General features: G+C 43.5%; 1 protein-coding gene across 6 annotated transcripts in view; it reads left to right on the top strand.

Annotated features, from left to right (window-relative positions):
* The window catches only part of slc4a11 (solute carrier family 4 member 11), a 302,038-nt gene that overhangs the window by 252,895 nt on the left and 23,824 nt on the right, over positions 1–25,319 (top strand). For all 6 annotated transcript variants that reach the window (XM_063047132.1, XM_063047129.1, XM_063047131.1 and 3 more), the window contains 2 exons: positions 3,459–3,660; positions 21,747–21,853. In XM_063047132.1, the coding sequence (XP_062903202.1) occupies positions 3,459–3,660; positions 21,747–21,853 (309 nt within the window). The remainder of the gene's footprint in view (positions 1–3,458; positions 3,661–21,746; positions 21,854–25,319) is intronic.

Below are 25,319 nucleotides of genomic sequence, written 5' to 3' on the forward strand. Positions count from 1 at the left end.
TTAACCACTATTTTCCAGTGCTGGAATTGACGCGAGGGAAATGACACTACCTTGGTTTAATGTCTTGGCATACATAAAGAAATGTTGGCCTTTATGGTGGTGAATTCAGGATCCTGGAGTGGGATAGTGCTACCAACAGAAGGCTCATTCCCACAGTGACTTGATGAAGAACATCAAATGTACAGCAAGAGCTTTAGAATCAGAGAAAATTAATGATATTTGGTCAAGAGAGGCTAGCGTAACAAATTTCTACAGATGTCAGTGATATTAAACCCGATTCTGATTCTAAGTGCCACCTTCCAGAACCAGATTAGTAGACCAAGATGTCACATCTTTTCATGTACATGTCCAAATACTGTTAGAGGATTGTAGAGGTAGAAACGTTTACCACATATCACTTAGCAAATTCCAGACCCCACTGAGAGCCATCAGCACTGCAACGCCCCCCCACCCCCAAATACTTCTCCAAGGTGGTGTCTCAGGAAGATGGCATCCATCACTAAGGACCCTCACCACCAAGGACATGCCCTCTTCTCTTTGCTATCATCAGGAAGCCTAATGATGCACACTCAACAGCTTCTTCCTTTCTGCCATCAGATTTCTGAACAGTCCATGAAACAAATAAACTTTTCTTGGGCTTCCAGCCAGGAACAGGTATCAATTTTAACCAATATTTTGATGACAAATTGCCATCTTTATCAGGGATGATGCCTAGGCACGTTAAGTCCGTTGGTATATATACCCCAGATATCCTTCCCTCCTGATTGCTTCATCCTCATTCAACCAGGTTTCCACAGTCCCACCTTGTTTATAATCGAATTCCAGTACTAACTTAGAGCGAGACCCTTGTCTTTGTTAAAATTCTTTCCCCCTAGTTTTATTTCACTAGCTTCCTTCACCAGGCGGTCCCAAGACCCACTGGCACGGCATAACAGTTTTGTGCCATTGAAGTCAATCCTATGGCCATTGTGAATGCAATGTTCCACTACTGCCGATTTCTCCAGGTAACCCAAACAGATACACCTCCTGTGCTCCTTGGGGCAGGTTTCTACCATGTGTCTGGCTGATATACGCTGCTTTGCTTTACAGGGAATCCTGTAAGCACCAGCTGCCCTGAGTCCCAGGCCATCTTTGACCCACATAAACTCCGATTTGAGCTTGCTTATGGACTTGTAGTTGTATTAATCCAGCATTTCTTCAGGATCCTGGTGATCCTTCCAGAAACCCTGGAAATATAGGGAAGACAGGTGGTAGTGAAGGTTTCCTGTTCTTTTCCGTCAGCCCTTTTAAGGGCCTGATTGATTTCCTTTACCTTCCAACTATTCTGTACGAATGTTGAGCTCAATTTTCTTATTGTGGGTTTCCATGTCGGAGGGTACTATACGGTTTCTGTCATGTTAGAACCCACTCACACAGACATGTACCTCAACAATAACAGCCACCGTCATGCCTCCCAATGTAGAATGGTTCTTTCTACTTTGAATAACTGTGCGAAAACTATTTCAGACCCGGAGGGTCTCCACGAGGAAGTAAGGCGATTACACATGACATTCCTACAGAATGGCTGCAAGGTGAAGGAAATCAATTGGGCCATTAAAAGGGCTGACAGAAAAATCAGGAAACCTAATAACGAGGAGGAACCCATTGCTACCACCTGTCTTCCCTATACTTCCACGGTTTTTGGAAGGATCACCAGGATCCTGAAGAAATACCGGATTAATACCATCCACAAAATCTTAAGGAAGCTCAAATCACAGTTTATGGAAGTCAAAGGTGATCTGGGACTCAGAGTGACTGGTGTTTACAGTATTCCCTTATAATGTGGAGTAGCATGTATTGGCCAGCTACATGGTAAAAATCCGCATCATGGAGCGCAGGAGGCATATCTTTTTGGGTTACCCGGAGAAATCGGTGGTAGCAGAACGTACCATTCACGATGACCATAGGATTGACTTTGATGGCACAAAACTATTGTGCTGCACCAATGGGTTTTTGGACCACCTGGTGAAGGAAGCAATTGAAATAAAACTAGAGGATAATAGTTTTAACAAAGATGCAGGTCTCACTCTGGGTACTGGAATTCGATTACAAACAAGGTGAGAGAACGGAAACCTGATTGGATGAGGACTAACCAGTCAGGAGGGATGGACAAGGGGGGTATATATACCATCGGACTAGACATGCCTAGGCATCACCCTTGATGAAGATAGCAAAACTTGTCATTGAAACGTTATAATCGATAACTGTATCCAACTGGAAGCCCGAGGTGAGTTTATTTGTCATATATGCTTGGAAAGCAATAGATCCTTTTTCCAGAATGCTACCTCCCCGATTTGCTTTCTTTTTGGACTATTCATTTACTTTGTATATATAATACTGTAGCTTATAGTAACTTTTTATGTATTGTACTGTACTGCTGTTGCAAAGCAACAAATTTCACAACGTGTACCAGTGTTAATAAACCTGATTCTGACTCTGGTCTTTTGTCCTCAGTATTTCGCTCAGGACTAAACCTTCAGACTGGTGATTCACTAATGCTGGGTCCTAATTATTACCCACACGTCTGTCACTGTCACTTTATCTTTTCGCTCTACCCACGACGCAGCTTCGCGCCGCACTATTGCCTCTCAGAAGCGTGGGTGCGTTATTTTCTCTTGGGTAGAAAGCACCCAAGAGTGGAATATTCTCACCTCTTGAAAGGATTTTCTAATTCCCCTCTCAGTCCTGTGTGGAAAAGCCTCCCTTCTCAAGAGGGGGGTTACCTTAGCCACAGGGGCCAAGCATCAGTATGTTGCAGTCGTTTTCTTGTCTGCCTTGCTAATGTTGGCTGAGGGTCAGTGACCATCTGTTTTCCTGGCACCTCTTCTCCTGACCATCCCTTCTTGAATGATGCGGCTGTCCATTTGAACCCAAACCAAAGATGTTCTCCTCATTAGACCTCAAAACCCTATTTTCCTCTTCCTTGCCTTCCATGCACACTTCAAAGTGCATATTTAAGCCTTTGCTGTCCAAATCTTTTATTTTATTTAGAGATACAGTGCGGAACACGCCCTTCCAGCCCAATGAGCAGGACAGCCCAGCAACCCACTTGTTTAACCCCAGCCCAATCACAGGACAATTTACAAAGACTAATCTACTTAACCTGTATCTCTTTGGACTGTGGGAGGAAATTGGAGCAACCGGAGGAAATCCTTGCACTCATTGGAAGGACATACAAACTTCTTGCAGATAGAGCTGGAATCTGAGTCCCTAACTCCGCTCTGAGCTGTAATAGCACTGCGCTAACCACTACACGACTGTGATGCCCCAATCAATCTTCACGGAAGGAAATATCCTTCAGTGAGAAATAATGCATTGGCATCTATTTATAGGGAGGTGTGTATGTGTGTGTGTGTAGTAGGCAGTGAGGAATCTATTGGGAGAACCTTGTGATTTTAATGTGCCTTTCTATTGCTTAGTTTTTCAGGATAATTACTTCTGCCATAACATCCCTGGAGAGAATGGAACACTTGGTTTCAAGTTTAATGCCAACCATTCACTCAATACGACAGACCCTGACTCTGGGGCTCACCCCTGTGGCCGGGACAGTGCTGTCCTAAGTCTCTTCCTGATGCTCGGTACCCTGTGGCTGGGGTATACCTTGTTCCAGTTCAAGAAGAGGTAAGTTCCAAGGACAAACTAATCATCCTCGGCCTGCTGAGATCCTCCAGCGGCTCGTTCCTTTGCTCTAGATTCCAGTATCCACAGGTCTCTTGTGTCTCATAAATGCCAGATGATTTCATGGTATGGATAACGGCTTCCTTAATGTGGTGTCACTTATTTATCCCTTCCACTGAGCCAAGGCTGTTCTCCAGGCCAGGATGTCTGAACCTTTCCTATGTTGCCTTATTGCCAGGGTTACTGCCCTGGTCAGGAAAAAGCCACTACTTCTTTGTTTAAAATGGTCATTTTTTTGATAAATTGTAAAAGTACTACGTTTTGGATGTGAACATATTATTTGAGTTTTCTGTGAAGAACTATATCTGGCTGACTTGATAAAATCGAAGATCAAAATCAATTATTATATGTACTACATATAGCGTATGTCACCATAACCCATCCTGAGATTCATTTTCATGCAGGCATTCACAGTAGAACAAAGAAATACCATAGAATCAATGAAAAACTACACACAAAGATTGACAAACGACTAATGTGCAAAAGAAGACAAACTGTGCAAATACAAATAAATAGATAGACAAGTAATAACACTAAGAATATGAATTGCAGAGTCCTTGAAAATGAGTCTATAGGTTGTTGAATCAATTCTGTGTTGAGGTGAGTGAAGTTATTCATGCTGTTCAAGCGCCTGGTGGTTTGAAGTGTAATAACTTTTCCTGAATCTGGTAGTGTGGGTCCTGTGCTATCTTCCTGTTGGCAGCAGTGAGGAGAGTGCATGGTCTTGATGGTCAGAGTGAAAATGAACTTCCAGTAATTTTATGATGGTCTGGAGCATTATTTCCTTATTTCCCTGAGCATTCTCAGCCAGTGTGACCCTTGCCATGACCTCACACACTGCTCTCAACCTTTCTTCCCCAGACAGATCATTCTTGGATAATAAACAAGGTGACTTCTGCTCCTTTGTCTTATGGCCTTATTAAACCATTCCTTTTTTTAAATTTTTGATGTTCCGAAATGAATTTTGTCAGTAAGTCAGAAAATACACAGATGGTAACCACACCTCCACAATATGGCTCATTCATTTATTATTGTCACATGTACAATGTCACATGTACTGTACTTTATGCCATCTATGCAGATCATTTCAATGTAAGAACATTGTGATAGTACAAGGGGAAAAGCACTAACAGAATGCAGAATAAATTGTTGCAGTTACAGAGAAAGTGCAAACAGGCAATAAAGATGCAAGATCCTATCGAGGTAGACCAGTTAGATTGAGTAATTAAGAGTTTCTTTATCTTTAAATGGGTGGTGGGGTAAAGATACATCTCTATGAAAGGAGGTGTAAGATGCTCCTTCCCTCCACTAGCCTGCAGGTTACCCTTGGGCAACTACTTTCCTTTACGGAAAGGAATAAGCAGTTGACGTTTTGGGCCGAGGCCCTTCATCAGGATAATCTTCTGTCAATTCTGAGTTGCAACTTCTAATGGCTGCCTGGAGTTTTTCGAATGCCTTCAGGCAGTCCATATTTCTAACATTCACCATATTGACTACTTCAATTCAGTCAGATTAAGTCGGGCACAATAACTGCTTGATGGGGTGCCGTGGTAGTGTAGCGGTTAGCGTGATGCTGTTACAGCTCTGGGTGTTATTTATTGCTATATTTATACTCTTCTTGGTTGGTGCGACTGTAACGAAAACCAATTTCCCTCAGGATCAATAAAGTATGACTATGACTACGTTAGAGTTCGGAGATAAATTCTGGTGCAATCTGGAATGAGGTTGTATATTATTCCCATGACTGTGTGGGTTTCCTCAGCGTGTTCTGGTTTCCTCCCACATTCCAAAGCTAAGTGTGTTCATTGGTCATTGTAAATTGTCCTATGAGTAGGCTAGTGTTGAGTAGGTGAGCTGCTGCGGCTTAGCTTGCCGGGCCGGAAGGGCCCTTTCCCTGCTGTATCTCTAAATCAAATAAAGTACAGTGCCTTGAAAAAGTATTCAGCCTCACAACTATTTTCACATTTTACTGTCTCATTTTCTAAATTGAAAATATATTGAAGTAGAATTTTTTGAGGTAATCTACAAAGCATTGTGCGTCATGTCAAATCAAAAGAAAAAAAATCAAAAACCTGTCAATTTAAAAATTAAAAACCAAAATTGTGAGGCTGAAAAAGTATTCATCCTCTTTGTAATTGCTATGCTACCTTTCCTCGTACCTATCAACTCACCCAATTTGTTGATGTAGGAAATTGAAGGATCTCCTGAATAAATACCCTCTCTCTAAGGTCCAACCGTATGGTCAATTTTCAACAGACCAAACCAAAATGAAGATAAGAACAAAGACTAGTCAGGGAAATAATAATAGAGAAGCACAAATCTGGGGAAGGGTACAAAACCAACTCCAAGGCACCAATTGTACTTTAGAGCTCAGTACAGCCCTTCATGAAAAACTGGAAGAAAATGTGAAACTACAGCCACACTGTCTAGGTCAGGCTGCACCCCTGAAGTTAGTTGTTGCAGGAGAATGGCACTTTATAAGACACTCTACTGTGATACCAGCAGTCACTCTGAGCGAGCTGCAGAAGCTGGTGGCTGTAACTGGAGATGAGGTTCATAGCTCCACAATCTCGGAGGCCTTGAACAAAAATGGCATTTGTGGGACAGTGGTAAGGAAGAAGCCTTGGCTTAAAAAAGAACATGTCCTTGCCCATAAAGACTTTGCAAAGCATTACTTAGAAGTTACTGTAAAGATGTGGAAGAAGGTCTTATGGTTGGATGAGACAAAAGTGGAATGTTTAGTTCTCGGCCCTAAGTGGTACGTGTGGTGTCAATCTGATACTGTGCATCAGCCAGGTGACACCGTCCCTACATGGGAAGACAAATGCTGCTAAATACAGTGATCCTAGATAGAAACCTGCTAGCCTCTGTCAGAAAACTTAACCTGGGGTGGAAGCTTGGCCTTCAGCAGGACACCGACCCAAAGCACACAACCAGTGTAACCACGGAGTGGCTTCAAATGAAGAAATCTGATTTCCATGAGTGGCTCAGTCAGGATCCTGACCTTAACCCAATTGAACACCTCTGGCAAGACCTCAAGATTGCTATTCACTGCCACTCCCCAACTAACCTGGCACAGCTTGAGCAATTTTGCAAGGAGGAATGGGCAAATCTTGCTTCATTACATTGTGCAAAGCAAATAAAGACTTGTTCAAAAAGACTATTGGCTGTAATAACTGCAAGAGTTGGTTCAACTAAGTTCTGTGCAAAGTGGGCTGAATACTTTAGAACTGCTGACATTTCAGTTATTGAATTTTTAGATTTTCATGCTTTACAATTTTCCCTGCTTTTTTTGGGGGGGGGGGGGAAGGAGCATGTGATTCACATATAAAAATTCTCAGTTAAATTGATCAAAATCTTTGGTTGTTATACTCATTTAAGTGGAAGAAAGGGTTGGGGGTTAAATACTTTTACAAGGCACTGTTAGTCCGTTACTAGCTCACCCTCGTGCTGGATTGTATACCACTTCACTGGTAAACTCTCAAATGGAATTAGGCTAAACTCGATTTCTTTGACCCTCTCACTTTTCTTAAGAAAGTAGTATGGCGTGTGTGATTTTTTTTCCCCCCCAGTCCAAGGGAGTAAGAATTTGGATCAATTTCCAAAGTTTTGTATACTTTCACACTCCTTATCTTAGAAAGGATGTGCTGACATGGGAGAGGGTTCAAAGGAGGATCACAAAAATGATTCCAGCATTGAAAGGCTTGTCAAATGAGGAGCGTTTGATGGCTCTGGAACTGTACTCACTGGAATTCAGAAGAATGATGGGTGAGGGGGAGCTCATTGAAACCCATTGAATGTTGAAAGGCTTCAACAGAGTGGATGTGGAGAGGATGTTTTTTTATGGTGGGAGAGTCTAGGACCAGAGAGAACAGCCTCAGAATACAGGGACATCCATTTAGAACAAAGATAAAGAGGAATTTCTTTAGCCAGTGAATGGTGAATTTGTGGAGTTCGTTGCCACAGGCGGGTGTGGAGGCCAAGTGGTTGTGTATGTTTAAAGCAGAAATTAGTAGCTTCTTGATTAATCAGGGTATGAAGGGATATGGGGAGAAGGCAGCAGATTGGCGTGGTGAGGGAAATGTATCAACTATGTTGAAACGATGGGTCAATGGGTCACATGGCCTAATTCTGCTCCTATATCTAATGGTCTTACCATTCCTGGGAGTTGTCACTATCTTTGCACCACTGATTTCTTCTGCTTTGTTGCTTGGCTTGTTATAATTTTGGTGAGACTTCATTCCTCATTATTAGGCTCTGCGGAATTTACACGATGCCCTCTGTCAGTAGTGACGCAAAGAAATTCATTTCATGGTTTGCCATGTCAGCCTAAATCTCTGGAGAGAAACTTTCAGAAACTATAATCAAGGACAGAATTAACAATCGGTCTTCATTACAGTTGTGTGTGTATTGATTGGGAGAAGGCAGCATGAATTTGTTAAAGGCAAATAGTGTTTATCTAATGTTATAGAGTTTTATAATGAAGTCTGGTGCAGTTAATGTGGTAATATAAACTATTAAAGGTTTTTAGATAAGGTGCTTGGTTAGAAAATTGGGTGAGTGATCTGACACAAGCATGAATGTTTGTTTTTCCTGTGACTGGATGTCCAGCAGTACACGTAAATACAAAATGCTGAAAACACTCAGCAGACCAGGCAGCATCTGTGGAGGGAGAGAAATGGCTGATGCTATGAGTTGAAGCCTCCCCATCCAACAAAATTTCTGGGACTTGAGAAGTTCATTCTATTTCTCATTCCACACACCTCCACTATTTGTATTTTTGTTTGTTTTTCAGATATTGAATACATTCGGTATTCTTCTGGGGTCTGGTACCAGGACTACTGTTTTCACTAATTTATATTACCGGCTTGGGTCTAGGTGATTAAGGCTACTCTGTCCAAAAGGTGACAGAACAAAACCTGGAATTAGAGGTGCTGTGAGATGAATGGTAGGTTCTCACAGAAGAATGGAGGCAGGCTGGTGGACTAGGCAGACACAAGGCAGATGAAAGTTAACACAAACTTTCAAACTGTTCAAATTTCCCAGGAAGGTTGAGAGGCGGTTGGAGGGGACAAAAAAAGGATTCAAGAACAGAGATCTCAAAGTTCAGAAATAAATTTGTCTGCTTCCTCTTTCAATTCCTCCCATGAGCTAGACTCGAGGGGAAGGGGGGAGAAGGAGAGAGGGGTGGGTTTTTGATTACATTGGCTGCATTCCCAAGGCAGTTGGAAGTGTAGATGGAGTTCATGGAGGAATAGGCTGACTTTCATGGTAGACTGGATATGAAAGAAATGGTTGGTTCAGTTGTCTGAATAGTGGTAGAGAAGAAGCTATTCTTAAGACTGGTTGTCTGTAAACCTTCTGAGATTCCTTTGTTTCTGTTGAGGGTTAGAACATAGAACAGTCCCGCAGAACAACAGCCCCTTTGGCCCACGATTATGCGCCAAATCTATTGAATTAGTTATCAAATGGCTAGCTAATCCCTTCTGTCTGTACAATGTCCATATCCTTCTACAGTTCTCACATTCATGTGCCTACCCAAACATCCCTTAAAAGTCCCTAAATGTATCTGCCTTTACCATCTCTCCAGGTGCATTCGAGGTACCACCACTCTCTGTATTTAAAAAAAAAAATGACCTTCACATCCTCTTTGAAATTACCCCCTCTCACCTTAAATGCATGCGCTCTAGTAATAGGCATTTCAACACTGGAAAGGATATTGTCTGTCTACCCTAACTATCTAGCTTATAAGCCTCTATCAGATCTCCCCTCAGACATTACCGCTCCAAAGAAAACAACCATGTGAGACCTTGTCAAAGGCCTTGCTGAAGGCCATGTAGACAACATCCACTGCCTTACCTTCAACTTTTCTGCTAACTTCTTCAAAAAAACACTATAAGATTATGAACAAACTTTTCTTGGGCTTCCTGCCAGGTACAGATATTGACTATAAACTGATGTTTTGATGACAAACTCTGCCATCATTTTCAGGGATGCTGCCTGGGCATGTCTAGTCCAGTGGTATTTATACCCACCCCCCCCCCGCCCCCGTAGTCTCTTCCTCCTGACTGGTTAGTCCTCATTCATCAGGTTTCTGCTCTCCCACCTTGTTCACAACGAATTCCAGTTCTTACTAAAGGGGCCCAAAACTGCACATAATACTCCAAGTGAGGTGTCACCAGTGCTTTGTAAAGTCTCAGCATTACATCTTTGCCTTGATATTCTAGTCCTCTTGAAATGAATGCCAACATCAAATTTGCCGCCTTCTCCACAGACTCAACCTGCAAATTACCCTTCAGGGAATCCTGCACAAGAGCTGGCAAGTCACTTTTTGCCTCAGATTTTTTTATCTATCTCCCCCTCCCTCTCCCCCTCCCTCTCCCCCTCCCTCTCCCCCTCCCTCTCCCCCTCCCCCTCCCCCTCCCCCTCCCTCTCCCCCTCCCTTTCCCCCTCCCTTTCCCCCTCCCCCTCCCCCTCCCTCTCCCCCTCCCCTCCCCCTCCCTCTCCCCCCTCCCCCTCCCCCCTCTCCCCCTCCCCTCCCCCTCCCCCCTCCCCACCCTTCCCCCCTTCCCCCCCTCTCCCTCCCCCCTCTCTCTATGTGGTTAAGAAGGCATACGGTGTATTGGTCTTCATCAACCGTGAGACTGAGTTCAAGAACTGAGAGGTGATGATACAGCTGTATAGGATCCTGGTCAGACCCCGCTTGGAGTACTGTGCTCAGTTCTGACTACCTCATGACTGGAAGGGTATGGAAACTATAGAAAGGGTGCAGAGGATGTTGTCTGGATTGGGGAACATGCCTTATGAGAATAAGTTGAGTGAACTTAGCCTTTTCTCCTTGGAGCGACGGAGGATGAGAGGTGACCTGATAGAGGTGTATAAGGTAATGAGGGGCATTGATCGTGTAGATAGTCAGAGGCTTTTTCCCAGGGCTGAAATGGCTAACACGAGAGGGCATAGCTTTAAGGTGCTTGGAAGAAGGTACAGAGGAGATGTCAGGGGTAAGTTTTTTACGCAGAGAGTGATGAATGCATGGAATGGGCTGCCGGCAATGGTGGTGGAGGCGGATACGATATGGTCTTTTAAGAGGCTCCTGGATAGGTACATGGTGTTTAGAAAAATAGAGAGCTATAGGTAACCCTAGGTAATTTCTAAATTAAGTACATGTTCAGTACAGCATTGTGGGCCAAAGGGCCTGTATTGTGCTGTAGGTTTTCTATGTTCTATGTTCTGTCATCGCTTCAAGTCTATCCAGCTGAGTATTGGACATCTGAGTGCTGGGGAGAGATGTACATACATGATCTCTGCTAAAAATCTCATATTTTATTCAAAATACAGATGATGTGGAAGACAATAACTCTATGGGGAAAACTGGTATTTTTCTCCACTAACTGATCCCTTGGGTGCATTTTAGTTTTCATTTTAGTTAGTTTTATTTTGTGGGCACGCTCTGTAGGTTTCAGGTATGCTATGTTGATGCCGGAAGTCTGGCGACTCTTGCAGGCAGCCCCCAGCCCATTCTTCGGACTGTGTTTGTCGTTGCTACAATATGTTTCAATTTTTCCATTGTAGGCTTCCATTGATCAGGTTTGATCATGGATATTGTGTCCTGCCTGTCTAGATACGCAAGCCAGGTCAGTACGATATGGAGAGCAGCTGTTGCCCTTCTCTACTCATCTGATAAACCCAAATGAACAGCAGAGACTGATTCAGTTTGGCACTAGCAGCATCACAGAAGTTGCCGGTCAGCGGTGAACTCAACGGTGAACTTAGGGACTCCAGCTCCGGACTTTTCCCTCAGGGTTTACTCCCACAGCTTTCCTCAAGAGTGGGTATAGTCACAAGGCTGCGTAGGTTTGAGATCAGACTTTTCCTTTTCCTCCTTCTTCATGCCCAAAGCGACTGGTTTTAAGGTGCCAGTAAGCCACATCTCCTGTCTGTGGAAATAGTTCTGTCGGACTTAGTAGCTAAACCACACATGAAGGTCAGGAGCTGCACTTGGTTGTCAGAGGCTATTTGAGGCGCACACCATTGGCAGCAGTTAATAGGTAGTGGGAGCTTGTCCCTGCTGCCAGTCCCAGCTATAACAAACTTAAGGAACCTGTGGATGTGATTCCACATGCATGTGACAAATAAAGCCTGTGTCCATTTAGGACATAGTAGCAAAGTGGCTACTGAACTAATTACAAGGTTTGTGGATCCCTGATCCAGAGACATAAGCACTGAACACAGTAGGAGCAAGAGTAGACCACCTGGCCTTTCAAGCCTGCCTGAACTTTCAATATGATCATCTCTGATCTGCCCCAGGCCTTCAGCTGATCCCCCATTGCTCTGAATTCCCTGATCATTCAACCATTTGCCTGCTTCCTCTTTAACTACCTCCCATGATCCTAGACCAGATGTGCCCAATCTTATTTTTATACGATGGACCAATACCATTCAGCAAGGGATTCATGGACTCCAGGTTGGGAACCCTTTACCTAATCTCTAGGGGACTGGGAGAGAATGACCAGGGTGGGAGGGTTTTTGATTTATAAACACAAGAAAGTCTGCAAATGCTGGAAATCCAAAGTAACACACAAAAGGTGCTGGAGGAACTCAGCAGGTCAGGCAGCATCTATAGGAAGAGGTACAGTCAACGTTATACTTCCTCCCTCACCACTATTCAGGGACCCAAACAGTCCTTCTCGGTGAGGCGACACTTCACCTGTGAGTCGGCTGGTGTGATATACTGTGTCCAGTGCTCCCGGGGCAGCTTTCTGTATATTGGCGAGACCTGCCGCAGACTGGGAGACCGTTTCGCTGAACACCTACGCTCTGTCTGCCAGAGAAAGCAGGATCTCCCAGTGGCCACACATTTTAATTCCACGTCCCATTCTCATTTTGATATGTCAATCAATGGCCTCCTCTACTGTCGAGATGAAGCCACACTCAGGTTGGAGGAACAACACCTTATATTCTGTCTGGGTAGCCTCCCGCCTGATGGCATGAACATTGATTTCTCTAACTTCCACTAATGCCCCTCCTCCCCTTCTTGCCCCATCCCCTATTTTATTTATTTATTCATTTATTATTCCCCCCCCCCACCTTTTTTCTCTCTCTCTTTCCCTCTCACAATCACTTCTTGCCTGCTCTCCATCTTCCTCTGGTGCTCCCCTCCCCCTTTCTTTCTCCCATGCCTCCAGCTTTGTCTCCCTTCAGCCAATCAACTTTCCAGCTCTTAGCTTCATCCCTCCCCCTCTTCTCTTCTCCTATCATTTTAGATCTCCCCCTCCCCCTCCCACTTTCAAATCTCTGACTATTTCTTCTTTCAGTCAGTCCTGATGAACGGTCTCGGCCCAAAATGTCGACTGTACCTCTACCTCTTCTTATAGATGCTGCCTGACCTGCAGTGTTCTACCAGCATTTTGTGTGTGTTGCTTGAATTTCCAGCATCTGCAGATTTCCTCGTGGTTATCTGAATAAAAAGGTTGGGGGAGGGGAACGAGGTTATCTGGAACGAGATGAGGGAAGCCAGGTGAAAGTTGAAGGGCTAGAGAAGGAATCTGATAGGAGAGGAGAATGGAGCATGGGAGAAAGGGAAGGAGGAGGCAACCCAGGGGAAGGGATTGGCTGGTGAGAATAGGTAGAAAGCCAGAGTGGGGAAGAGGGGGGTGGGATGGATTTCTTTTACCAGAAGGAGAAATCGATGTTCGCGCTGTCAGATTGGGGGCTACCCAGGCAGAACGTAAGGTGTTGCTCCTCCAACCTGAGTGTGGCCTCATCTTGGCACAAGATGTTTTTGATTATGCTGGCTGCTTTTCCAAGGCAGTTGGAAGACAGAATCCATGGAAGGAGATATTGACTTTCATGGTAGACTGGGCATGAAGGAGGTGCTTGGTTCAGTAGTCTGAATCGCAGTAGGGAAGGAGTTGTTCTTCAGCCTGGTGATTTGTAACCTTTTGGAGTTTTCTTTATTTCCATTTAGGGTTCAGGAACTGAAGATGCCAATCTTGGGGCAAGATGTGAAGCCGGTTTCTGGAAAAAATTTAAAGGCACTCTCGGTGTGTTATAACAAATTAAACTGTAATTGTTGTAAACACTTAAGCAGTTGGTTGGTGGTCAATTGCAGGCAACAAGGTCAAGTGACTTGGTGATTGTTTTATTATCATCACATATACAATGTGATGTTTGTGCATCATTAGGACAGACACATTAAGCACATCGAGGTAGTACAAAAGGGAAGAATCAAAACAGAATGCAAGGGAGGTCTACTTAGGAGTCTGTACCAGCCAAAATCCCCCACCGGAGTCCATCTTGTTTAGCTGCATTTGCCATGTCTCCCTCTTTCTCACTGCTGCCATTGGATAGAAGGTGCAGGAGTCTTGGGTCCTTCGCCACCAGGTTCAGGAACAGTGTTGCCTTACAACCATCAGCCCTCTGGACCGACATGGATGGCCTCACTTGCATAAGCACTGAACTGATTGTGTAACCTGTAGACCCACTTTCAGGGACTCTGCCATTGTTGTGTATGGTTTATCATGGTTGTTAATGGTATAGATACTTTAATAATAAATTTACCTGGAAGAGTAGGAATTTCAGTACTGAGGAGAAATTGAGGTTGTCTTTAGCATGTCCTTAGGGTGTGTTGATTGTTAGCACAAACATGCTAGATGCTTCAATGAACATGTGATAAATAAATAAATCTGAATCTGACTGGTTTCTAACCCAGAGGGCAAGATTTAGACTGTAAGATGTAGGAGCAGAATTAGCCCATTTGGCCCATCGAGTCTGCTCTGACATTTCATCATGGCTGATCCAATTTTCTTCTCAGTCCCAATCTCCTGCCTTCTCCCCATATCCCTTCATGTACTGACCAATCAAGAATCTATCAACCGCTGCCTTAAAGACTCGGCCTCCACAGCTGCCTGTGACAAAGAATTCCACAGATTCGGCACTCTCTGGCTAAAGAAATCCCTCCTCATCTCCATTCTAAAAAGTCGCCCCAATATTCTGAGGCTGTGTCCTCTGGTCTTAGAGTCTCCCACCATAAGAAACATTCTCTCCACATCCACTCTATCAAGACCTTATAACCTGACGAAGGGTCTCGGCCTGAAACGTCGACTGTACCTCTTCCTAGAGATGCTGCCTGGGCTGCTGCGTTCACCAGCAACTTTGATGTGTGTTGCTTGAATTTCCAGCATCTGCAGAACTCCTGTTGTTCAAGGACTCTCAAGTCCCTTTGCGCCTCAGTTTTGTGTATTTTCTCTCCATATAGAAAATAGTCAACCTTTTCATTTCTTCTACCAAACTTCCCGACAGTGTGTTCCATCTGCCATTTCATTGTCCATTCTCCTAATCTGTCTAAGTCCTTCTGTAGCCCCGCTACTTCCTCAAACGACCTGCCCCCTACCTATCTTAATATCGTCTGCAAACTTTGCAACAAATTCATCAATTCCATCATCCAAATCATTGACATGTAATGTAAAAAGAATCAGTCCTAACAAAGACCCCTGTGGAACACCACAAGTCACAGGCAGCTAGTCAGAAAAGGCTCCCTTTATTCCCACTCTTTGTCTTCTGCCAATCAGCCACCGCTTTATCCATGCTAGAACCTTTCCTGTAATACCATGGCCTCATATCTTGTTAAGCAGCCTCTTGTGTGGCACCTTGTCAAAGGCCTTCTGAAAATCAAAGCACACAACATCAACCAATTCTCCTTTGTCTATCCTGTTTATTACTACTTCAAAGAATTCCAACAGATTTGTTAGGGAAGGTTTTCCCTTGAGGAAACATGTTGACTATGCTGTATTTTATCATGTGCCTCCAAATACCTTGAAAGATGATCCTTAATAATTGACTCCAACAATCTTCCCAACCACGGAGGTCAGACTAACTGGCCTGTAATTTTCTTTCTTCTGCTCCTCTCCCTCTTGAAGAGTGAAGTGACATTTACAGTTTTCCAGTCCTCCAGAACCATTCCAGAATCTAGTGATTCTTGAAAGATCATTGCTAATGCCTCTACAATCACTTCAGGCACCTCTTTCAGAACTCAGGTGTACACCACCTGGTCCGGGTGACTTTCATTTTCACAAGAACCTTCTATCAGTTAGAAACATAGAAAACCTACAGCACAATACAGGCCCTTCGGCCCTCAAAGCTGTGCCAAACATGTCCTTACCTTAGAAATTACCTAGGCTTACCCATAGCCCTCTATTTTTCTGAGCTCCATGTACCTATTAAGGAGTCTCTTAAAAGACCCTATTGTATCTGCCTCCACCACTGCCGCTGGCAACCCATTCCATGCACTCACCACTCTCTCTGCAAATAAACAAACAAATAAATAAATAAATCAACCAACCAACCAACCAACCAGAAAGCAGGATCTCCCAGTGGCCACACATTTTAATTCCACATCTCATTCCCATTCTGACATGTCTATCCACGGCCTCCTCTACTGTAAAGATGAAGCCACACTCAGGTTGGAGGAACAACACCTTATATTCCGTCTGGGTAGCCTCCAACCTGATGGCATGAACATCGGCTTCTCTAACTTCTGCTAATGCCCCACCTCCCCCTCGTACCCCAACTGTTACTTATTTTTATACACACATTCTTTCTCTCACTCTCCTTTTTCTCCCTCTGTCCTTCTGAATATACCCCTTGCCCATCCTCTGGGTCTCCCCCTCCCGTCTTTCTTCCCGGACCTCCTGTCCCATGATCCTCTCGTATCCCTTTTGCCTATTACCTGTCCAGCCCTTGACTCCATCTCTCCCCCTCCTGTCTTCTCCTATCATTTTGGATCTCCCCCTCCCCCTCCAACTTTCAAATTCCTTACTCACTCTTCCTTCAGTTAGTCCTGACGAAGGGTCTCGGCCTGAAACGTCAACTGCACCTCTTCCTAGAGATGCTGCGTTCACCAGCAACTTTTATGTGTGTTGCAACCAACCATGACATCTCCTCTGTACCTACTTCCATGCACCTTAAAATTATGCCCTCTTGTGCTGGCCATTTCAGCCCTTGGAAAAAGCCTCTGCTATCCACACGATCAATGCCTCTCTTCATCTTGTACACCTCTGAAGTAACTTCACACACTTTATGCCCCCTGACACCTGGAACTTCCACCATCCTGCTAGTGTCTTCCACAGTGAAGCCTAACGCAAAATACCTATTCAAATTTGTCTGCTGTTTTGTGGCCCCCTATTTAATAAGAGCCAGAGTGGATGTAAGGAAACAACACAGTGGATTATGAACAGGATTACACAGTTGGGAGAAGATTCAGTGGAACATTTCAACTAAGAATTGAATAAATACTTCCAAAGGGAGGAATTGTTAATTTAACAACAGGAGAGAGAACTCAATTTGGACAATTCTCACCAAAAACGGTCAGGAATAGCAACCATATGTTCTGAAGATTCTATCGTAAGCTTTGTTTGATTCTGTTGTTCACCTGACTCTCATTTGAGCCCCTTTTTGTCATCTAACTTCTTGGCTCAGAAGCCAACCTGATGCAAAAACCTGAAAGCACATATCACCTCAAGTTCCATCCTGCCTTGACAAGGCGACTGAACAATCCCCTAGTACCATAAGATGGAATCTAGAGCTCACAGTCGACCTTGTTGTACCTTATCTGCCTGCACTGCACTTTCTCTGTGACGACAGTGCATTATTCTGTATTCGGTTACAGTTTTTTCCTTGTACACCTCTATACACATTGTAATGAAATGATTGGTATGGATCGAAGGTGAGTTTATTGTCATCTGCACAGGTGCACAGGTGCACAGGTGCACTGAAAGACTTGCCGGCAGCTGCTTCACAGGCACATGGTGTCATGTAAAATATATCTCAGTACGTGTGACAGTAATGAACTAACTCCCATCCCCATTCCACCACTTAGTTGATTTGTGCGGAGTTTGACACCGAACATGTCATCGCCTCGGTTGAGGATTGAACACCGGAGAGTCTAGGGAAAGTTGTACATGCAAGCTAAAATGAAGACTGTTAATAGTCTCTTATGCTATTCAAGTACAGATGAAGTGGAAGGCAATAACTCTTCTATCAATTACAAAAACTGGTCCTTTATTCACCAACTTGTGCCTTGGGTCTATTTTAGTTGTGTAGGAGCGATGGATATATTCATTGTCTGTATTGTATTTGTGACGCGCAGTCTTACTTTGGGTAAAGTAACGTGTCACGTGGGTTTGGGCAGAGGTTAGCGGGCGGCGCACTGCGTTGTGTAGTGGTTAAAATAAATGAATTTAATCACCTGTTTTGGCTGCATAGAGAGGGGGTGAGTAGGGAGCGTATATTTTTCATCTTTGCTCATTCTTGTTTGAATTTGATCAAATTATGCTTATCTTTGTTTCACATGAAATACGGAGAGTTGAATAATTTTATTGCCAATTTGTAATAAAGGATGAAAACGCACTGTTTGGGAATTCAGTTAGTTGGAAGTGCATCATACAATACTCCCTCTCTTCACCTCTCAGTGACATTTATTTTTCAAGTAGTCGCTACAGATAATTCTAGTTTATGGGCATGCTATGTTGGTTGTGGGCAAATGTTGGCATCGGAAGCGTGGGGGCACTTGTGAGCTGCCCCCAGCATAATCCTCAGACTGTGTTGGTCATTGATGCAAAACGATGCATTTCACTGTGTGTTTCACAGTGCACATGACAAATAAATGTAAACATTTCAACAATCCTGGTTAGATGCATTGTGTGACAACGAGGAAGACATCAGCCCAGATAAAGCAATTAAACTTTGTCATCTGATTTACAGCAGATTCTGTTTCCATGCTGGCGTTGGACAGCTTACCTGGCCCACTGCAGGTTGTGCTTCAGGTTACTGGTACTGCCTTGTATTCTGTAAAGAACTGTACAGGAAATCCGCTCAAAGGAAAGAAAGCCTCAAATGTTTGAGACATATGAGTTTTGAAGGTGGAACCTGGGGTAAAACATAATAAATTGCATGGAGAACTGAAGGGTCAAGTAGCACCTGTGGAGACTAAAGCACGGTTGACATTTTTTGGTCATGGCCCTACATCAGGAGAGAAAGAGGAGGGGGAAGGTAGCCGGTATTGGAAGTGAGAAAGACAGCAGCCTGCTGACGCTGGAATCTGGAGTAGTGCACAAAATACTGGAGGATCTTGAGGGGTTCAGGCAGTATCTGTAAAGAGAAGTGGATAATTGACATTTTGGGTTGAGACCCTCCATCTGCACTTTATCTTGACTGTCCATTTTCCCTCTAGAATTGCTACCTAACACTTTTTTTTTTAAAATTACCTGATTCTCTATGAAAGCTAATGTAATGTAAAAGCAAAAGAACAAAGCAAAAACTAATGGGAAGATAGAGGATTAGGAAGCTTTTATAAATCTGCAGAAAGCAACTAAAAGAATCACTGGGGAGAAAGATGAAATATAAAAGCAAATTAGCAAACAATTCAAGGTGGATAGAAAAAGCTTTGCTACCTGGGAATCTACTGGAGTCATGTACTGTGTCCAGTGCTTCCGGTGCGGCTTCCCATTTATCGGTGACACCCAAAGTAGATTGGAAGACCGTTTTGCTGAGCACCTACGCTCTGTCCTCCAGAGGAAGCAGGATCTCCCGGTGGCCACCCACTTTAATTCCACTTCCCATTCCCATTCCGATATTTCAATCAATGGCCTCCCCTTTTCCCTCTCACCTTATCTCCTTGCCTGCCCATCCCCAGGCAGCTGTGGAGGCCAAGTCTTTAAGGCAGCGGTTGATAGATTTGATTGGTCAGTGCATGAAGGGATATGGGGAGAATTCAGGAGATTGGGACTGAGAGGAAAATTGGATCAGCCATGATGAAATGGCAGGGCAGACTCGATGGGCCAAGTGGGCTAATTCTGCTCCTACGTCTTACAGTCTAAATCTTGCCCTCTGGGTTAGAAACCAGTCAGATTCAGATTCATTTATTTATCACATGTTCATTGAAGCATCTAGCATGTCTGTGCTAACAATCAACACACCCTAAGGACATGCTAAAGACAATCTCAATTTCTCCTCAGTACTTAAATTCCTACTCTTCCAGGTAAATTTATTATTGATGTATCGATCCCTATGTTGCTCTTCCCATCTTTTCTTTCTTCCATGGCCTTCTGTTCTCTCCTATCGGACTCCCCCCTTCTCCAACCCTGTATCTCTTTCACCAATCAAATTACCATTTCTTTACTTCATCCCTCCCTCTCCCAGTTTCACCTATCACCTTGTGTTTTTCTCTCTCCCCTCCCCCACCTTTTAAATCTACTCCTCATATGTAGATTTTCTCTTGTTTATAAAAGGATTCTTTTCTGGTTGGCTGCCAGTGCTAGTGGGACAGTTTCTTTTTGTGCTGTATCAGTGATTTATATGAAGGAGTAGATGGCGTTGTTGTCAAGTTTGCAGATGATACAAAGATTGGTGGAGGGGCAGGTGGTGTTGAGGAAACAGGTAGGATGCAGAAGGATTTGGACAGATGGGGAGAATGGGCAAGAAAGTGGCAAATGAAATATAATGTTGGAAAATGCATGGTCATGCACTTTGGTAGAAGAAATAAATGTGCAGACTATTTTATAAACAGGGAGAAAATCAAAAAATCTGAGATGTAAAGGGACTTGGGAGTCCTTGTGCAGATGACACTTAAGGTTAACTTGCAGGTAGAGACAGTGGTGAGTAAGGCAAATGCAATGTTAGCATTCATTTCAAGAGGCCTAGAATACAAGAGCAGGGATGTGATGCTGAGGCTTCATAAGGCACTGGTGAGGCCTCACCTTGAGTATTGTGAACAGTTCTAGTCCCTTGTCTAAGAATAGATGTGCTGGCATTGGAGAGGGTTCAGAGGAGTTTCATAACGATGATTCTGGGAAAGAAAGGGCGATCTTATGAGGAAAGTTTAATGACCCTGGGCCTGTACTCGCTGGAATTTAGAAGGATGAGGGGGAATCTCATTGAAACCTTTCTCATGTTGAAAGGCCTTGACAGAGTAGATGTGGAAAGGATGTTTCCCATGGAGGGAGCATCTAGGACAAGAGGGCACAGCCTCAAGATAGAGGGGCCATCCATTTAAAACAGATGCAGAAAAATTTCTTTAGTCAGAGGGTGGCAAATTTGTGAAATTTGTTACCGCAGGCAGCTATGGAGACCAGGTCACTGGGTGTATTTAAGGTGGAGAGTGATAGGTTCTTGATTGGCTACAACATCAAAGGTTGTGGGGAGAAGGCTGGGAAGTGGGGCTGAGGAGGGGAGGAAAAAGAGGAATCAGCCATGATTGAATGGTGGAGCAGACTCTATGCCGATTGGCCTAGTTCTGTTTCTATATCTTATTGTATTGTCTAAACATTGAGGGGAGAGGAGTGAGACAGGCTGGTAACGAATAGGTATACTGTACCGTGAAGAGATTTTGAAGAGGAATGGCAGGATGGGGACCCAATGCAGTTGTCTCACTTGTTCTCTTCCCTCCAATTTTTTCCTTGTCTCAACAAATGCTGGTTGATCCAAGGTTGTTAGCACCAAATATTTATTTGGGTGGCGAGATGGAAATGTGTCTCTACCAAAGGAGGTGTAAGGCACTCTTTCTCTCTGCTAGCCTGCAGGACACCCTTGGGCAAAGTGTAGCACCTGTTTAGCCCCAGGTCAGGGTCACATGAAGTCATGGGAGCAGCTGGTGCAAATCACAAGTCCTGGTATTGCGACCACTGACTTCAGGCAATCTCTGAACTGTATTGACAATGGTTGGGATCGCCTGTCTTGAATAGACACTGCCCAGAAGAATGCAATGGCAAACCACTTCTGTCGAGAACAATCATGGTCACGATCGCCTATGTCATTGGGCAAAGCACATGATGTGATGAAATATTTATTTTGTAAATAGTACTAAAACAATGGAATCTTATCTGTTTTGGTTCTATTGTCTAATGTTGATCGTTCGGTTGATTCACAGAGTGCTCAAATTGTGGTCTATAAATGCTTTGAGTTTTCTTTTAAATGTGCAATATGCATTTCTTTACCATTTGGGTTTAATTTTGAAAGTTTTATTTTCATTACAGCCCTTTCCTGCATGCCCGGGTCCGAGAAACTCTATCAGATTGTGCCTTGCCAATATCGGTGTTGGTATTTTCATTTGTGGGATCATACCTTTTTAGAGATATCAAGGGTATGTTTATTCTTTTACTTCATTAAACTTTGTGTTGTTTTAGCTTTGCTCTGGGGTTTATTGAAGCTTTGCCTTTCTATTGGGTCACTTTCCTTTCCTATAACATTGCTTGGCTGTCATTATTCCCTCCACTTTCCATAAGACATAGTTTAATACTTCCATTCAATATCAGAGAATCTATACAATATACAACCTGAAATTCTTACTCTTCACAAGCATCCTCAAAACAGAAGAAAAGCCCCCAAAGAATGAACGACAGAAAAATCAAGAACACCAAATCCCCCTGCCTCCCTCCCCCTGCATAAGCAGCATCAACCTTCTCCCTCCCACAAATTATTCTAGCATAAAGCATCAGCATTCCTACTACCCAACATACAAGCAAAAACACAGCCCCCAAAGAGGGACCATGATCTACAGTCCGTCAAAAACTGACTGTTCGCATTTCGACATCCCACCGATGCTCTCTTACTAATAAGGGAGAGACAGGTATCGCTCTTTCCACTGTGATAAGGAGGAAAGCAATTGCTAGTTTGATGTTACAGTCAGTATGAAGCATTGTTTCTTTTATTTCAAGTTCCCCGACTCGAGAATCAGCAAATTGATTGATTACTGAGTGCAGAGTCTTCTGACAGGCACGCTCGCTGCCTTCGATGTTCCGGCTCCCGCTGCACTTCAGTGTGCGACACCGGCAAGAATTCGTGTCCATTGGGCCTTGTCGGCGCCTGACATCAGGCCGGACCTGGAGCTCTGAGACCGGGGACACGTCGTTATGCAGGACTGCGGTCCTTCCCGATAGAGCTCAGCAACCCTGAAAAAGAAAATAGAGACATTAAAATTGGAAGATTTCAACTGTTTCGCTGATGAGTAGGGAGAATTCACCCTCTGGCGCAGTCTTTAGCTCCGCCCAACAATAGGAGTAGAATTAGCCCATTGGGTCTATTCTATTATTTCGTCATGGCTAATTTGTTATCCCTTTCAACCCTATTCTCCTCCTTTCTCACTATAACCTTTGACACCCTTACTAATCAAGAATTTGTGAACATCTGCTTTAACTATCCTCAATGACTTGGCCACCACAGCCATCTATGTCATTGAGTTCTTCAGATTCATCACCCTCTGGCTAAAGAAATTCCTCCTCACATTTTTTCTAAAGGGACATCCTTCTATTTTGAGGGTATGCCCTCTGGTCCCAGACTCCCCCACTGTAGGAAACATTCTTCTCCACATCCAGCCTAAAAAGGCCAGGGGTTGCCAGCCTGGGATCCACGGACCCCTTGCTTAATGGTTTTGGCCAATGGCACAGAAAAAGGTTGGGAACCCTTGATAAGAACATATGAAATAGGAGCAGGAGTAGGCTATCTGGCCCGTTGAACCTGTTCCGCCATTCAATAAGATCATGGCTGATCTGGCCATGGATTCATCTCCATCTACTTGCCTTTTCCCCATATCTCACCTAATCTAGGCCTTTCAATATTCAGTAGGTCTCAATGTGATTGTCCCCCCCCCCCATTCTTCTAAACTCCAACATGTATTGGCCCTGAGTCATCAAACGCTCCTCATACTTTAATCTTTTCATTCCTGGGATCATTCTTGTGAACCTTCGCTGGACCCTCTTCAATGCCAGCAAGTCCTTTCTTAGTTACGGGGCCCTAAACTGCTCACCGTAGCCCATGTGTGGTCTGACAAATGCCTTCTAAAGTCTCATTAATTTCATTATCCAAAACTTGCCACAGAACTCTTCCATTTTGTCAATAGTCATTATAACTGTGCCTTGAAGGTAGATGTCTTGGATGAGATTATATCAAGTAGATATTGCTAGTTTAGCTCTTGGGTAAATGAACACAAGTGGCTGTAATTTTAAGGATGAAGGGTTGTGTGTGAGAATGTTTGGATAATGGTCCTTTGATGGTGTTCCAAAATCCACTATGATCAGAGGTAATTGGCCGTCATGTTCTCTTTCCCAGCCAATCCCCAAAAATCTAACCGAGAATATAGTTAATGAATAAGCCTCCTAAATAAAGAAATTTCTTATCCCGATTCTAAGTAGATGCCCTCTCATGTTGACCTCTATTAATCTCTACAGCTGGAGAAAGTAGCCTGCCAACCTACCTATCCATTCTTCCCTAAATGTTGTATGTCTTGAAGAAATCCCCTTTCATTCTTATGACCTTGTGTGTGGACCAATTGTGTAAATCTAATAGGAGGTCCAGCCTCATACATCTATGATGGACTGATTCCAAGGGTACAAAGACATCAAGCCAATGGCCGAAATGAGGTCTTGTAAAATTGTCGTACAGTATTACTCCCCTGCACTAGTTGCTTACTGTTCCTTCAAGTTTACCTTTTGTTTCTTGGTCAGACTACCCTGATCGCTCTTAGAACCAACATTTATTAATTTCTAACCGGTTCAAAGATACTGCTCTTGCCAAAGTTTTTTTTTTTGCACACTATCTGTCACCATTTTGCTATCTCATTAACTTATTTATATTTTGTTCCTCCTCCTGTTATTTCAACCATTGTGGGTTGTGCTTTGCCCTATCATTAAATTGTGAAAGTGTTTAAAGCTGATTCTTATGGAAATTCTTCGCAATTTTGATAGAGCTGTTCATTCCTTATGTTTTGCCTTAATATCTGTTTTCCCTAATATATTTCTGATTTCCAAGTTCTTAATTTAACTAACGACCTGATGTACAAAATCTGTAAGGAAGTATTTCGTAACAGAACCTTTAACTGTGACAGTTAATTGAGAAAGTGACCAATAGAACAGAACGTTACTAATAGGAAATAGCACGAGAGATTTGAGTGGACAAGGCCTTACTGTCTACAGTTAGGAAGAATGTCAGATAATGTCATAGTGCTTCAGCTCATCTTCTTAATGCTGCACTATAATCCTGCCCAGTCCCATCAATATGCACTTGGACTATAGCCATCCACACTCCTCCCATCCATGTACTTACCCAAACTTATCTTAGATGTTGATACTGCACCCATATCCTCCACTTCTATTGGCAGCTCATTCCACACTCTCACCACCCTCTACATGAAGAAGTTTCCCCTCAGGTTCCCCTTATGTATTACACCTTACACCTTACACACTTAACCTAAGTTCCAGTCTCATCCAACCTCAGTGGCAAATGCCTGCTTGCATTTCCCTATTTTAGATTATGAAGACACGCAGTCCTCTTTTGTTGTCATTTAGTAATGCATGCATTAAGAAATGATACATTATTTCCTCCGGTGTGATATCACAAAACACAGGACAAACCAAGACTAAAAAAACTGACAAAACCACATAATTATAGCATATAGTTACAACAGTGCACGATACCATAACTTGATGAAGAAGTCCGTGAGCACAGTAAAGTTCAAAGTTTCTCAAATGTCCCACATCTCACGCAAACGGGAGAAGGAAGAACTCTCCCTGCCATGCCGATCACAGTCCGACTCTGAGTCAAATCCCCTCAGT

This window comes from Mobula hypostoma, chromosome 4, assembly GCF_963921235.1.
Source record: "Mobula hypostoma chromosome 4, sMobHyp1.1, whole genome shotgun sequence".
Lineage (NCBI taxonomy): Eukaryota > Metazoa > Chordata > Chondrichthyes > Myliobatiformes > Myliobatidae > Mobula > Mobula hypostoma.